This window comes from Schistocerca piceifrons, chromosome 11 (assembly GCF_021461385.2).
Source record: "Schistocerca piceifrons isolate TAMUIC-IGC-003096 chromosome 11, iqSchPice1.1, whole genome shotgun sequence".
In the NCBI taxonomy this organism is placed as follows: domain Eukaryota; kingdom Metazoa; phylum Arthropoda; class Insecta; order Orthoptera; family Acrididae; genus Schistocerca; species Schistocerca piceifrons.
In genome coordinates this window covers 169619041-169635275 of record NC_060148.1, presented here as the reverse complement: position 1 = coordinate 169635275, position 16235 = coordinate 169619041, and the positions used below count along the sequence as shown (strand labels likewise).

General features: G+C 47.8%; 1 protein-coding gene across 1 annotated transcript; it reads right to left on the bottom strand.

Moving 5' to 3' along the window:
- Positions 1 to 3708: 3708 nt before the first annotated feature.
- Positions 3709 to 14483, bottom strand: LOC124719869 (poly [ADP-ribose] polymerase tankyrase-1-like). Its single transcript, XM_047245051.1, has 5 exons — positions 14427 to 14483; positions 11347 to 11558; positions 7173 to 7292; positions 5275 to 5475; positions 3709 to 4210 (listed from the first exon to the last, which is right to left on the bottom strand). Exons 1-5 carry the CDS (start codon positions 14481 to 14483, stop codon positions 3709 to 3711), a joined length of 1092 nt encoding a protein of 363 aa, XP_047101007.1.
- Between the last annotated feature and the right edge of the window lie 1752 nt (positions 14484 to 16235).

The window sequence follows — 16235 nt, the reverse complement described above, 5'->3', positions numbered from 1 at the left end:
TAAATTGACTTCCTCAGCGAGAATAGTAACGCCAGAAATAAAATCCAGAAAAGTGAAACTAATAATATATTTTTGCCTTCAATAAATATGTTAATGTATTTTAATTCGCTTCAGAGCTCCCGGCCACAGAAATACGTTTTGTGTTCATTAGACGTGGGAGCTGTATATGAAGAGGAAGCAGCGAATTATATCACTGAACGCAAACACGGGTCACGTGGACACTACCCCCCCTCCACCCCTTCGCTGCAACTCAGATAACTCTGCGCATGCGCGAATGCGGCAGCCAGGGCGCGCGACGCAGCTAACGGCCGGAGCAGTCCGAGCAGCGGGCGAGTCAACTGCGCATGCTCAACAGCCCGCTGGCGACTGCCCAGATGAACCTGACGTAAGCAGCTGTGACGTCACGCTCACAGAAAGGAGCTTATTGTTACAAAGTATCACATCGTCTTCGCCCCAAGGCCTTTGACATTTTTAGCTGAGTTTTCTTGTTGTAAATGGCGCATTTCCTTTGCAACTAAAGATTTATTTTTTTCCCTCCCGTTCATGTTTCATTGCTGCAGTGTTATTCTCCAGTAGCGGGATACAATTTGCCACAGAATCAGTTCCCACCAGCCAAAATTACAAAAAAATTATCTGAAAACTAAAACAATGAAAAAATTCACAGGTTCTTCCCAGATTTCCGGTTGTCCTCAGTCGTATACAACCTGTAATTTTTGAACAGCCGTTCTTTGTACAAATATTTACTCGTTACTTTCCTTCCGAACGCTTTTTTACGCGCAAGACCCCCATTTGGTACGAAATCTCCGTACCTGTTTCTGAATGTAGCCACGACTGGGAAGAAAGCAATAAACACCCCGTAACTTCCCACCCGAGACTGCTACACTTAACTATTCCCTGTACGATGTTAGTGAGCCGACGCACCGCAATCCCTCCTGCTTGTTCTTCGTACGTCTCTCGCTGATATGGCCACTTGGGCAGTTCTTGCAGCAGAACGGATAGCTATTTAGATGCAAGCAGGCGATCTGTGTGTCCAATTTGGTGGTGAGAGTAGCTAAACCATTTGAAGTAAATTCCAAGACGCCATCACAGTACATTTATTAAAGAATGCAGTAAAACAGTTTGCATTTGAATAGGTGAAACGGTTCACCACATGAAGTTACAAAAATCGGGACGTGTGTGTGTGTGTGTCGGAGGAGTTTGAAGTCTGACATGTGCCGAGATGAAATCTTGTTCAGAGCCCAAAGGCGACATTGCAGTTGTGAAAATAACTCTTACAGTCAATGGCGAATATATAGATGTATTATTGAAAACAGGTTCCCCTTTTATGCAGAAAGAGTAATTTCTCTTGTTACCCAAACATGTTTAGGCACCTCTGTGCCATACCCAGTGGACATCTGATTATTGTAAGCTGTAGAAAGTGAACATATTTTATGTTTTAATTGATCTAACAAAGACAGGCCTAAAGAAAGTTTTTTTTTCTTCTTACCGTGATTTTTACATTACACAGTTTTGCAGGACTATCTGTATGGTGTCCTGCACTGCACACCTCTTGATTATTCAGCGACGTAATTTTGGCGTCAAAACATTTAGCGTATACATGTTATTGCTCAATTTTTTTGCGACATCATTCTTTTGCGTTCTGAGGGCACTGCACACACAAACACGTTGTGTTTGCTAAAGCCGTTAGCGTTCAACTCTTCTCCAGAGTATTTGGCGACGAATTTGAATTTTGTTTACACTATCGGTCTCTCTCTCTCTCTGTCTCTCTCTCTCTCTCTCTTTCTGTGTGTGTGTGTGTGTGTGTGTGTGTATGTGTGTGTGTGTATGTGTGTGTGTGTGTATGTGTGTGTGTGTGTATGTGTGTGTGTGTGTATGTGTGTGTGTGTGTATGTGTGTGTGTGTCTGTGTGTGTGCGCGCGTGTGTTCCTTTTGTCTCTACTAATTTGTTAGTTTAATTTCTCGATCATATGGGACTTGCCATTAATTTCCTCTGGTATTTTTTATTGTGTCTATCTCCTGTGTGTAATGGTGTTTGCTTACGGATGTTCTGTTCAGTCTGTGGAGTCCGAATCTGAAGCTTGTGCGGCACCGGGTGATTCGGCGGTTTGTGAACGGCGATGCTTCGTGGCTGTCGGTTTCCCGACTATTGTGAAGCCATGTGTGGCGTTTCTCTTTCGAACGGCGAGATTCAGAAAATTTAGTGTGTTTTATGTTTCCGATCATAGCCTGGTGTGAATGTGTGGGTGTTAAGTTGTTTGTCTCGCCGTGTAGCGGTTACACACGTGACCGCCTGCTGCGCCACAGGTGGGCCCTGGCGGCCGATGCTGACTGAGGGGAAGTTGCAGGTCCGTCTCGCAGCCGAGTACTGGAGGCTGGCGGGCGCGAGTCTCTGTCGCGGCCCCACGGCTGGCTCGCGAGCCCTCACCCCAGCCACTCACCGTCACGCCGCGCGGCGAATCCGCTGCCGGCGCATGCGCGGGGAACGCCTTCCCGCTCGCCGCCGCCGCTGCTGCTGTATTCTGCACTGTTCCCTTAGCTGCAGCGTCACATTGAAACCTGAAATCTGGAAAAATCGATAGGGAAAGGAACCTCCCACGCTCAATGCGGCCAGTTCCCTTTCGACGTCAACATTTTATGAGTCTTTCACATCGCTTGACACTTTATAAGAACCCCCTCTGTGCAGACTGGACATGTATCTGTTCGATCTCTGTAACCACCAGGTATTCGCTTCAGTGCAGCACTGCTGTGAGAGGAACCGTGTTTTAAAAGTTAGTTGTCGTAGTGCGTTTCGTTTTTGAAATCCCCGCTGCTCGTTCCGTCATTTTTATTAAACGTCGTAGACTCAGGTGACGAAAGTTACGAAATAACGACACGCTCATGTACAGATGGCGACAGTATGGGAAAGTGTGTAATTTACATCGAGAGTCAGATCTACATTTGAATTAACGTAACAGCGAGTCGCTCATTAGAATCTCACCAGCAGCTGGAAGCACTTGCTCGATTAGTGGGCCAAAGTAGAGAATTTTATTTATTTTAGTTTTCGTCATAGTGTCACCTCTACGAATCTGCCTGATGTGTGACTCATTCCGTGTGCAGTGTTGCCTGGTATGTGGTGTAACTCTTGCTGGCAATGTGAGGCTGCAATTAAAGGCGGCAAGTATTTGCGTACTGCAGATACATAAGTGAACTCGGCGTGAGATCGCAACAGAAGACACATTCTGACTGAACGACTTGTGTGCCAGTAATCTGAGTATGGTGCAGTTTATGCTGGTGTAACATAGCACCACGCACGCTAGGAGCATATAGTTTCCAGTAATGGGGTAATGCAGTGGTCTGGTCCGAACAACGAACGTTAGTGCAGCTGCGTGATGTGGTAGGCAACCAACAGTATTGCGCCATTCGTGTCTTCAAAGAGATTGAGTGCTGAGGTTATCTTGAGAGAGACAGGTGGTGCTTAGTAATAGTGCAGTGTTTATCAGTTGTTACTCAGCTTTTGCAAAAACTGATTGTGAAGTATTTTACAGACTGAAGGGCTCCTCACGTTAGTTTACAGGTATCTCTCGTCGTTGTCCCGGTGTTACCGGAGTTGTCATACGCAGCACAAAATGGTATGTACAAATAAATGAACAAAGGATTGTTTTTTTGTATTCTTTATTTGAAACACCAACGCATATGATGTAACTGCTTGTGCTTAATGAATGCCATATGTCAGCGTTGTGTCAGGATATCCACCAGCTCCTGCTTTCCCCTCTCCCTGGCGACGTCCAGGGGGGTCCTCCAACGCTCATCCCGGGCCCCCCTGTCCGCCCCCACCAGCAGGAGCTCAGCCGCCGCTTCTGCCCGGCCCCCCTCTGCCGCCAAGTGCAGCGGCGTCCGCCCCCACCGATCCCTGGCGTTGAGGTCAGCAGAGGCGCCGACCAGCAGCCGCACCACACCAGCGTGGCCATTGAATGCAGCCCAGTGCAGGGGTGTCCACTGCCCCCAGCTGCTCCTGGCGTCGACCTCCGCGCCGGCGCCGACGAGGCAGCTGGCCGCCGCCACGTGACCCCTGTCTGCTGCCAGGTGCAGGGCGGTACAGCTGGTCCCCAACCACCCCTGCCCCCTCGCCCCCACGTCCGCCCCCGCCGCCAGTAACTCGCGCAGCTGCTCCACCGCGCCCTGGTTGGCCGCCTGTATCAGCCTCCTCCCTCTCTCCTGTTGAGAGAGGCTCCTGCACAAAACATCGACACTCTCTCACTCTACTACACACACACACACACACAGACACACACACACACACACACACACACACACACACACACACACCGAATGAAAGAAACCATCACAGACGCGAAACTTCCAGCAGCCCTCAATACACTTCTGCCTAGCCATGAGTTACAAATGTAGAAATCTTCCCTCTACGATACAGATCAACCAGCGTATGACAGACACATACCAGTATCCCACTATCGAAATCTGCAGCCGCTTCCCGTTAAAATATTTGTGCACTGCATCTCATTACCAGCTGTTTTAACTTTTTCTCCTAATTCACTCTGAGGAGTCACCTCCTGTCACCTCAGCATCCTGCTGGTAACCGATCTTTGAGCTTCAGAGAAACACACCTCTAACGGTTACTTGTGTGTGGAGCAATCCCTTCCGACACTGGGCAAGAAAACACAGGCAACTAATGGCATCTCTGAGTACAGAAATACAACTTCCTCGTCTGTTAACAAAACGTAGATCGCAACACAGGCCAGACCACATCGAAGGAAAGGCTTAAATTGTCCAGTACAGCTCCAGTATGTGTTGTTTAAAAACCGTATCGGACGGAATGTATGCGCCAATTGTGGATGAAGTTGTACACGAACACGCATTCACACGAACAGGCACCCGCTTTTATATTTCTAAGAGATACGGGAACGCTGACATATGATTCCTGTTCGCGTGTTAGTGCAATTTACTCCGTAATGTCGTGTTTTTCTGGACAGGGCAGTCGCTGAGGTGGGAGTGAGCGGCGCCAGGCTGTGTGGCCAGACTGGGTCGCCGGGACAGCACTGCGGAGCGGAGAGGGCGCACGACTTGACGGACACACTGTACCGCGTCCAGGGCAGAGGGCGGCCAGGGCAGGCGACCCTCACAAGGGACGCCCCCTACCGCCTGTCAGCGACTGTCCAACACACTTCAGTACGTGCTCAAAGTATTTAAATAAAGTGTATTCCGTCTACGTACAATTGCGAGTAGTTTGTAATTTCGACCTGAGACCAGGTGTTTCACCGTCAGGAAGCAACCGCGTGCCTTCGAGCAGAGACCGGGTCGAATGTTAGGCTGAGCCGACGGAAGCCGTGTCTGCAGACGCAGGCGGCTGCGGCGTGGCGCACGCGAGCTGCAGGGAGGGCCGAGCGTCGGCCGGGCTGCCCCCTGTACTCGGCTGGCTCGCCTGCAAGGGCTGCCGCCGTCTTCTCTGATGGCCGCACGGCCGCAATTGACAGACTTCGGCTGCGGGAAGGTAGTCGGCGCTACACCAGGATATTTTTAAAAGTATTGAGTGTCCAATACATCGATATTTACTAAAATGTTGATACCGACTCTCGACATCTTGAAAAAAATGTGTGTCGGTGGACAAAATATCGCGACACTCCTGCGTATAAAAATAGCTGCACATTATAAATATACTGCTGGTTGTAGAGTCGTAGAACTATCGACTTGTTATTACATGTTCTGTACATCAACAACCTAACAGGGCGTGTACATGGACAAGGAAAAAAAATTCACGCATTTTTCCTCGGCTTCTCGGTTAAAAATAGACTTTCTCCCGGGCCAAAATACACTTTTTCCGTGTTAAGCGACAATATACTCTTCCTCCCCACTGTAAAACTCATCACTTCTTTGATTGTTGTACCGACGTAGAATTCCCGGCACTTTAGGAAACTAAATTGAGCGGAAAAAAAAACGTTTTGCAAGACCTTTGATGTCGTGCATATGTTCCTATTATGGGGGTATACATTCGGATTCCCTCAAACACCGCATGTTACTTTCCGATGCATTGAAATCGAGATTGCGAAGAGCTTTTGTAAGCCAGCCATAGCTCATGTCACGTGATCTCGCCAGCTGATGACAGCACACGACACGCGATGTAGTCAGCCAACAGCAACATCACTCGTAAGTAGCGCCAACACACAAATAATAAAAGCTCATGGTTTAAATTAATATACACAGCGTTCACATACAACATTGGTCTCAAAGATTAATAAGCTGCAAGAGAAGCTAAGGCTGCACATACGATATTGATGATCTGTGCGCGTTTTACACTTTAATACACGTCACACTAACGTGATTGTAAAACTTTTAGTAACGACCCAAATGTCTCATCTTCTGGACTCTAAATTCCTCTAAATAGCTCGTCACCAAGGAGTTGATTTTTAAATGAGAGTCAAACGCTCTTTGATTCAATAAATTCATCGTACATTCTCGCACATAGTTCATCTTGCGTAAAAGGAAATTTACGCTGTACGTTTTTGAAACCACCATTCTCAGTATTTTCCCGCGACCTGCTAGAAATATGAGGTTCGTGTCAGCAGCTGACAGAGAGCGCCAGGTGGAAGGAGTCACCGCGCTTGCGCAGCTACGGGATGACGCAGGAGGCCCTCATGTTCGTACGTGTGAAGCTCTGAAAGATCTTACATTATGTCACGAAAGAAACAAGACATCACAGGATTACTTCAAGAACATCCGGATATCGTGCACCACGCTAAAATGCACAATTCGCCTTAAAGCGCGCATTCCCAAGTCGAGATTCCGATGTAAATTCCTTGCAGCACCAGTACTGCATTACATCATGTTTGGTTCTTTATTATGCCATAATGCCATAAGTGCACTTGATGCGCAGCGAACAGTTGAAACTAGGCAATAGTGTGAAATTAAACACTTTGTTTCAAATAAATTGACTGCCTGAGCGGAAAAGATTATTAAAAGCTTAATCTCTTTAGCGAACCTTGAAAAATAACTTGACTCTTCTGCAAAGCGATTACTTCTTGCCTGTCAGAAAGGTGGAAATAGAATCTGAAACTAGTAACATACTTTAGCGAACGTATTTTAATTCATCTGACAGTTCCTGGTCACAAAACTCCGTTTTCCTTTAATTTAACGTGAGCGCAATAAACGAGGAGGAGACAGTAAAACCGCTGAACGTATACACAGGCCACGTGGAGGCGACCCACCCGCCCACCACAGCTCGGGCTGCTCTCTGCACCAGCCCCGGGTCCACCGCATTTCCCGAGGGCGGCGACGTCAGAAGGCGGCTCCCAGCCACACTTCTGTAACCACAACAGGGAGCAGGGACTGCTCACACGCCACTCAACTGCGCATGCGCGAGAGGCAGCCCGCAACTCCTCAAAGCAATCCAATTCAAACAGTCGTCACGTCACGCCCATCGGAGGCAATTTGCTGTTATCGAGCACTGCACAGTCTTCCTAAAGCCTTCGACATACTTTGCTGTTGGCAGACGCTTGTATGAGCACTGTGTTTTGTTGTTGTATGTGGCGCATTTCCTTCGCAACTAAAGTTTTATTTACGTTCCTTTTCTGTCGTTCATGTTTTTTTGCTGCAGTATTATTCTGCAGTGGCAGGGTACAGTAGTATCCTTTGTTATAGTATTGGTTCTCACCAATCAAAACCACAAAAATTTAACTGAAAACTGAAACAGAAAAAGGCATGTGATGGGTCCATCGTGGTGTTTCGTCACCACAGCGGGTTTGTCCGGAACACTTCATGCCTGCTTCCCTGCTTTTCCATTTCTGCAAAGGCCAGGCACCTACCAGCTGCAGCGTCGAAATTCTGCGGCCAAGTTAAAGCGTGCTTTTTCCCTTGGCAGCGCTGCCCGCCGATTACGTCAGCATTTCCCCTCACACGTCTGCGCCCACGGCTTGTCATTTACATTTTTGTTCTTCATTTTCAGCAACTGTTTTTCAAGAATTTCGATGTGCAGAAATAGCACACTAGTTCCGCTGAAAATTATTTTTTTAGGAAATTGGTGTTTTGTTTGTTGACGTCGTAAATCTTGTCACTCCATTCAATCCCCCCCTCCCTCCCACGCCACGGTGCAATCGGTGTTTTTGTTCTCTGCCACAAATACTTGATTCACACACTCAAAGGGCAAGATTGGACGTGATGAAAACTCAGAAAGTAGTAAGATTATTACACACTTGAAGGTAAGAATCATGTCCCACTACAATTTGAAAATAAGACAGCTTCAAATATTTATCGAAAATATAATATAAAATAAAAATATCACAGTCGATATTGCCGTTTTGATATCGACATATTGATATACCGACAGAAAATGATGTCCGATATACATCAATATTTTTTGGAGAAGATATTGATGTAACTACATTTCATCAACATCCTTAAGCTGAAGGCATGGGACATTCCATTTTGCAAATTCTTACGGATTCGAAAATTACGACATCCACAGTGATGTGAGCACGACAAAAATACCAAATTTCAGGTATTGTCTGTCAGCACAGAGAACGCAGTGGCCGACTGCCTTCACTTTACGACCGAGTGCAGCGGCGTTATCACAGTCGATTATTAGGCGCAGACTGAAGCTTGAGTAGAGACTGATGCAGACTAATACAGACTGACTAATCGGAGGTTATAATACCTCGCGCGTTCAGGTATCACTGCGCGAGTGTGATCCGCGAGGAGAAAAGGTTCTGTGTTAGCAGCAATCTCATTGGCTGCGTTACACATTAATACGCGGATCGGCGGAAGCAGAATTTCGTCCGTCTCAATGGCAGTGCCATCTCGTAGTGCGGAGACGGACGAGCGCTGCGCCTGCGCTGTTGTGCTTAGTGAGGCGCGCTCTAGTGGGAAAGTTGTGTATACGCTGACTACGCGGAACTATGTACACAACAACACGTCAATCACCGTGCAGGGGAGGATACTCTGATTGAAAGTCATTGTCAGCTGCTGGAGGATGAAGACGATGATTCCTTGCCTGTGTTGTTGATTGTATCTTTTTAACAGCTGTTGTTGTCACTGTGCCTCTTGCTTCGGACATGCGTTCGTGTGCAAAGGACCTGTACATCATTATTCTTAAGAGGTAGGGATACTGCAGCCACAAGAACGACAGAAATCGGCTCTCGGCATATATGCTGTCCAGCGAGCAGTCCGATCCGTGAAGGTGTCAGGGCTTGGTTGCACCATCACTTTCTCCCAGTGGGGCAGCGAGCCAACTCCAGAGACTTACTGGAACGTCAAACAACAGCGGCCAGCAGCAGTGTACCACATTGGTTCAGAACTGTGGTGTCGGTTAATGGGGAATACAGTGTTTGCAGTTACTCACGCCGCGTTAAACCCTGGCCACGCCCTGCCACTGGGACGACACAGTTTGCGGTGGAGCCCCTAATTACTCTCATTAGTTTTACCCTCGACAATAATAGTAGTGTAAAGTCCAGTAGTAGCTGTGGGTAGCTTTCACTATTAGTGTGTAAGCTGAGCTTCACTCCTCTGCAGTCAGTATTGTTATTCCGTGGTGCTGTTTTGCCAGTTGCCCACAGTGATACTGTACAGAGCGTGAAGAGGCTGTTTCCCGTGTAAGAAGTTAATGTACCTGAAGTTCTCTCATTTATGGAGCTATGCAGGTGCGAGTGGCACACAGTCAGGCTGTGTTTCCATGAAAGGCAGCTGACAATCGCTAAATATCCGAAAAATGTGTCAATCTATGAAAATAAACCGTCGTTATAATATAAGGAGAAAAACCCAAATCAGTTAAGGCAGCCTGGTAGGGTTCTGGGCGGTGCAACACCGAGACGTTATCACAGACGGTTCTGGTGGACAGAACGATGCAACCCTCGCTTCACTAATAGAATAACGAAACTGGATTGTAACAGTAGGAGGCCGGTGGTTCGATGACAAGTAGATCCACACGCTGTACGTGTCTAAAGCTCAGCACGATATGTAACCGAGCCACGAAATCCGTGAGTCTCCGTATAGGGGGAGCAATGTGTTTTCTAAAGTCAGTGCATATATTTAAGTTACAGCATTTATTTTGCACCTACTTTCCCACTTGAAACTTAGGACACTCCTCTATTCTATTGCGTCTTGCTGCATTCTGCTCTGATCAGTTTCAAATGGCATGCTGAATAGTCACAATGTTGCTAGTCCTAGTCCTGTGGAGGTACTATTCTGGTACATCGAGCACCTTCTTCAAGTTCAAAAACAGCTATGTCAATGGAGTCTCAACGAAGCCATCTTGTAAAACCTTTCAGCTGGCTGTAAGGCATATTTTTTCAGAAAGCCGACTAGTTATGTCCACTAACACCGGTCGCTGATTTCGAACAAGCGAGATGAATATTAGGAAGTTGTTAAGGAAAAAACTGCTCTGCGCTGACTGGAGATGCTGTGCTCGGGACGCCCGGCAGATGCCACCAGCTGCAGGGCGTGGTTTGAGACGGGCGGGGTGTGCAGTGCTGCACACGCCTCCACCCTGCCACGCCCACAGCACAGCTGACCTCGTCTCCCGCCTATCGTCGACGGGCACCGCAGCCGCCACCCCCCCCTGACTCCAACTTTCATTGTGGCTGATGTTTTCTGAATTTCTTCATTTCTAAACGCTACTACCAGAGCTTTAATTTGCATTAAGATCATCAGTGGCTGCTACGTACGAAAGTTGTGTTGTTGTGGTCTTCAGTCCAGAGACTGGTTTGATGCAGCTCTCCATGCTACTCTATCCCAGTCCCTACTGCAACCTACATCCTCCTCAATCTGCTTAGTGTTCTCATCTCTTGGTCTCCCTCTTCGATATTTACCCTCCGCAGTGCCCTCCACTACTGAACTGGTGATCACTTGAGGCCTCAGAATATGCCCTACAATACGAAAGTATCCATCCACGAAAGTCATCTCAAGCAAATTCGAATAATATTTGAGGACACGCACGAAACAAGCCACATCAACACCCTCTGCTGTTAACAGCCGGTTTTGAGCCCACTTACTTCTAATTCTGCTTACTCTTACTTTATCACTGTTTTTATGTTTTCTTTTGAGCCTGTGCATACACCTGTATACGCAACGATTCATTAATGCATCCTCTGGGTTACGTGAATGCCGATGCACTGAAACCCTGGCTTCACACCCATTTCCTTCACGAGTAATTTGTAACACGCATAAAGACCATCGAAAGTGGCAACTACACTAAACACACCGTTAAGCAAGGAAATAATTTTTCCTGATAACTGTAACCTGGGCGCCATCTAACATTTGAAAAAGTATATGAAATTCGATTTCTTCGTTAGTATAACGTTTGGTTGACACGGCAGTGAGTGTTGGCGTGAGGGTACAAGTCGCGGACTTGCAGCGGCCACTCACCGCAGGCGGGAGACGGCGGCGCTGTCCGGCGGCGGTGGAGATCGGCGGGCGGCGGGGGCGGCGGGGGCGGCGGGGGCGGCGGCGGGGGTCCGGCTGCTGTCGCTGGGCGGCCGGGCGGCGGGGGCGGCCGGCGCGCTGGAAAACAAGAGGCGCGGCTGGAGGCGGCAGACACCGAACTGGACACGAGAGCCCGGCCGCAGGGGCCAGCAGCTCTGCCTCAGTCACACAACACCTGCCGGGCACAACCTGGCAAGCAGTTCAAGTCGGCTGGCTTGTGAGGTTGGTTGAAACCTAATGTATGGAGGCTCAGTGATGTCACTGAAGACAGAGAGAGAGAGAGAGAGAGAGAGAGAGAAAGGGGGGGGGGAGGAGATGGAGAAGATATAATCTGGTAACTCGGGGTACCAACTTACATACAGGAGTTGTTTGATAGGCTGATATTTTGATGAACAGTGGATAACTACCATGCAATACGTTTGACGCCTGAGGGAATGAAGAAGGTGACGGCCAGGAACTACAACAGCTATACTGCAAACGTTACAATGAGTAGTTTCAAAATTTGCTTTTCAGTAAAGCAGACAAAATCATACAGGCATGTAATGTCTCTATAATTCGATTTCTTGAAAAGACAGCAAGGGTTGTGTGTTTCTGACTCAAACATTATCTTCCGTTTTAAACTGGACAAGAGAGACTGACATTGAGAAGATTACACTACAGGCTGCTGTTACAAGAAAAAGTGGGTCAGGCAGTACAGGCAACATTGCCTCACAGGCAATGTTTACAGCTTGTCAAGTAATCTGTAGAGTATTGCATACACATTCCAAAAAATTTGAAAAATAAAGGAGACAGCCTTGTATGAAGCATACGTATCTGAGAGACAGAGAGTAACGAATAGGAGTGGGATCTAAGCGTCACATCAGTACTGACATTGTAGAAGATGCTTCAGACTCAAACAGATCCATAGGCAACGTAATCTGGCGTATCCCAGTAGGAGCAAACTGGTGCATTCCACTGGACAGCCTCCGGCGGCGCCAGAGACGATTACAGACGTGACTGGAGGGCAGAGATTTGTCTGAGGTCTGGGGACCTGGAAGGCTAAGCATGACGAAAGTAGCGGCTGAGCACATGATCATCACCGAACGACATGCGCAAGTGATCTTTCAAGCGTCTTTCTTTTTTGTTCTAATAAAACCGCAGGTCATTCCAAGCATGGGTGTCAATTTTTACCTCCCTATCTACATTATTCCGTGGTTTATTATGTTTTCAAATTTATACTGACTTTTTGACCACCCGGTACATAAGACTGGAACAGAGTATTGACGTTCTGTTAGATGTCGGTTCAGGAAAGTTAAAGGCATCAGAGGGACAATTTTGATACGGTGTTGATAATGGAAGCACGACTGAAGAAAAATCAAGCCACGTTCATAGGATTTGCCGACCTGGAAAAAGCATTCGACAGTGTGAAATTGAGCAAGATGTACGAAACTCTGAGAAAATTAGGGGTAAGCTTTGGGAAAGACAGGAGAGATGCAATATTTACAACAACGAAGAGGGAACAATAAGACTGGGAAACGAATAACGAAGTTCTCGGATTAGAATGTGTGTAAAAGAGGGATGTAGTCTTTCTCTCGTACTGTTTAGTCTACACATCGAAGAAGTAATCAGGATGAAACGACATTAATGATAAGAACTGCTGATGAGATTGCTTTCCTCAATGAAAGTGGGGAAGAATTACAGGGAATGGAATGAAGAAGCTAATGAATGTGGAATATGGTTTGAGCTGAAATTGAATAAAAACGAAAGTAATGGGAAGTAGCAGAAATGAGAACAGCGAGAAACTTATCATCAGGGTTGATGGTCACAAAGTAATTGAAGTTAACGAGTTCTGCTTACTAGGCAGCAAAATAACAGATGGAGGAAGGACAACATCAAAAGCAGAGTTGCACAGGTAAAAATGGCATTTCTGGCCGAGAGAAGTCTACTAGTATCAAACACGGGCGTTAATATGAGGAAGAAATTTGCGAGAATGTATGTTTGAGCACAGCACTGTATAGTAGTGAACATGGGACTGTGGGGAAACTGGAGCAGGAGAGAATGGAAGTATCTGAGATGTTACACTGGGCGTCTCTGATTTCTTTACTTGACGTAACTGCTGACAAAAAGAGTTCAACGTGGAGCTTTAATAAACCAGTCGTGACAAGACAATTACGCCATCGTGAGCTGTCAGCGAATGGCATTCCGTGCACGGGTACTGTACAGCACTGATACATCCGAGGTGAGACGCTGACAAATATTTTAGTCTCAGAAATACTCACACACACGCACACACACACGCGTATGTTACTGGTAGACACAGAAAAACATCCTGCCCCGTGCTCACCTGGGTTCTGCTGGTGGCTCACCAAGCAGCCGACTGACTTCAATCAGATGCTCAGGGCAGCTACGCATTGCATCTGCCCAGCCCTGCGTCGCCATTACTTTGTATGTTTGAGACCTTATGAAGTGGATGGCGGCCGCAGTTAGGCTGGGGCACGAGTGCCTCACCGCCAGCACAGCTGCAGCCGCCGCAGTCTCTACCTCCAGCTGTGCCGCCACCTGCTGTTCGCAGGCGGCCTTCAGGGCTGACAGGCCGTATTTGTCGGCTGCCGCCAACAGCTCCGGGGCCGTGTCGGTCAGCTGGGGGGCCTGCAGGGTGTACACGTAAGACAATAGCTGCCTCAGCACCGGGCCCCCCACGTCCGCGATTCTGACCTCGCCGCAGCTGGCCTCCAGCGTGTCGTGCTGGAACATGGCTCGGAACACGGGACTCCTGGCGGCCAGGACCGCGCGGTGCGCCGCCAGCCGCGTCTCTCCCGCCACCAGCGTGACGACCGCGCCCTCGCCCGCGTCCAGCAGGGCGCCCAGGTCCACGGCCGCCGTCCTCTGAACCTCAGCAGCTGCCGACATGGCGGAAGGTCCTGAAACACGGCGCCACCGAGCCCACCTTACACGGCACCCTCCACACTTGTACGGCGCACGAGCCTACTCGCGCCTCACGTGACGAGCTGCACATCTCCGACAACACAGCTTTCCGGACTTACCGTCTCGCCGCAGCACCCTGATTTTGGACGCGCCCTCAGGAGCCTTGCAGGCCTCATTTGCCTAACTTCTTTCTGCAGAAATGGAGACAGTAACTGTCCCAGTCTCTCCAGTTATTTACGAAAAGAATTGTATTTGACTCCAGAAATCTGTATTCTTCCGCGGCTAGCAGCTAGTTGCCCACGTCTCGTAGCAGCTCCCTCGCACAGTGCACCGAACTTCTGCTACTAAAGTCGGGGGTGACTTAACGGCGAACACTGCCACGGGGTAACTGTCGGACTCGGACTGCGAATCCTTCCCGACCTTTCGGACGCATTCCGACAAGACGACACCTAACCGAGAATTGGTCAGCTGTGCAGCGGCTCACAGAGAATGTGTCTGTCAGTTGGCTGAGACATGAGCTATCGTTTTGTAACTGATGTCACACACTCACAATGTAAATGATGGTATTCGTAACAGCATCGTTTTCATTTATCTTATTTCTCAGTTACACTTTCTGATTCTAGGAGACCAAATATTTAATTGCATTTCAAATTCGGTGTTTATAACCTCTACTTTAGATACTGACACAATTCACCTAAACCAGGGGACAAATAGCTGCCCATTATTTATTGCAGTTACCTTAACACCACGAGTTCTTCCTCTTCCCCACTCAAATTCGATCGAGTCACAATGTCGACCCATACTCTCATACAGTAAACTAAGCAACTCATGTCTCACTATTCCCCTTACTAACATCACAGATCAAATCTCGGTAAGTTATACGTTGTCACTGATGTATTTAACACTGACTGTCTGCGACTTAAGAGCCTCACTGTCCTATATTGTGAGCCACACATCTTGTGGTTACGCTTTTCCCCTCATGCTACATCAATACTAGCGATCATTATTTCTCAACACCTCCTCCTCCTCCTCTTCCTCTTTTTCTTCTTCTAATTCTTCTTACAGTTAATCTCACTACAATGGTCAGTTACCTAATGGAGGAGAGACACTTCTGGATCCTGTCTATTGACTGTGTACACTTTGTTCTGTGTGTGTGTGTGTGTTCGCACTCTCGCTGCTTCTGTACCGTATTTTGTGCAGTGGAAATCGTGAACCGACCCAGCATTAGCGTAAACGAGTGTGGGAAACCGCCTGAAAACCTCACTGAGGCGGGCGGCTGCACCACCCACGGTCGGTAATCCGCTGTGCGGAATTTCCACTTCACCTGCCTGCCGCCAAGCGAGCGCGCTATACGTCACACTACAGGGGTGGGCGATCCTACTTCCTCCACATATGTTCTCATCATCTTTCACAGCCTGTACGGTGTCCTCTGCAGACTCTCTCCCACTTGACAAGTCACACTCCCTACATCACTCACTGCTGTCTGTTCTGAGCATTCACCAGTGACCGGTGTGAAGTAGCGCGTATTCGCTTATTCGAAACGGCTATCACAGAGTTCAAGACGAAAATAGGTCACTGCACAGTGTCAAAATGTGCCATACTGCTAGAATGACCAGTGCATTACAACTGTACTTGCTCAAGAGCCATAAACATATTTCCTGTTTTATATTCGTGTCTATTTCTGTTATGACTTTACACACACACACACACACACACACACAGACACTGTGAGTACTTTTTTTTTTCCTTTTCCACAGTAATGCCCAAATCTCTGCACTCAACACAGACTGCCATAATTCGCTAGAGAATATAATTTCATACCTCTATGACATAACGAAGTGAAAAACAATAATGAAACTGTAGCAATGTAATACAGCCTCGGAACTACCACATGTTCCTCCCCCGTTCATTTGCCACGAAACGAGTGA

Coding starts and splice junctions, on each gene's coding strand:
- LOC124719869 (XM_047245051.1), bottom strand. CDS start 14,483: ATGAGGCCTGCAAGGCTCCTGAGGGCGCGTCCAAAATCAGGGTGCTGC. Junction 7,293..11,346: donor GCCGCCGTCTCCCGCCTGCG/GTGAGTGGCCGC, acceptor TTGTGGTTACAG/AAGTGTGGCTGGGAGCCGCC. Junction 4,211..5,274: donor GACCCGGTCTCTGCTCGAAG/GCACGCGGTTGC, acceptor TGTTTTGTGCAG/GAGCCTCTCTCAACAGGAGA.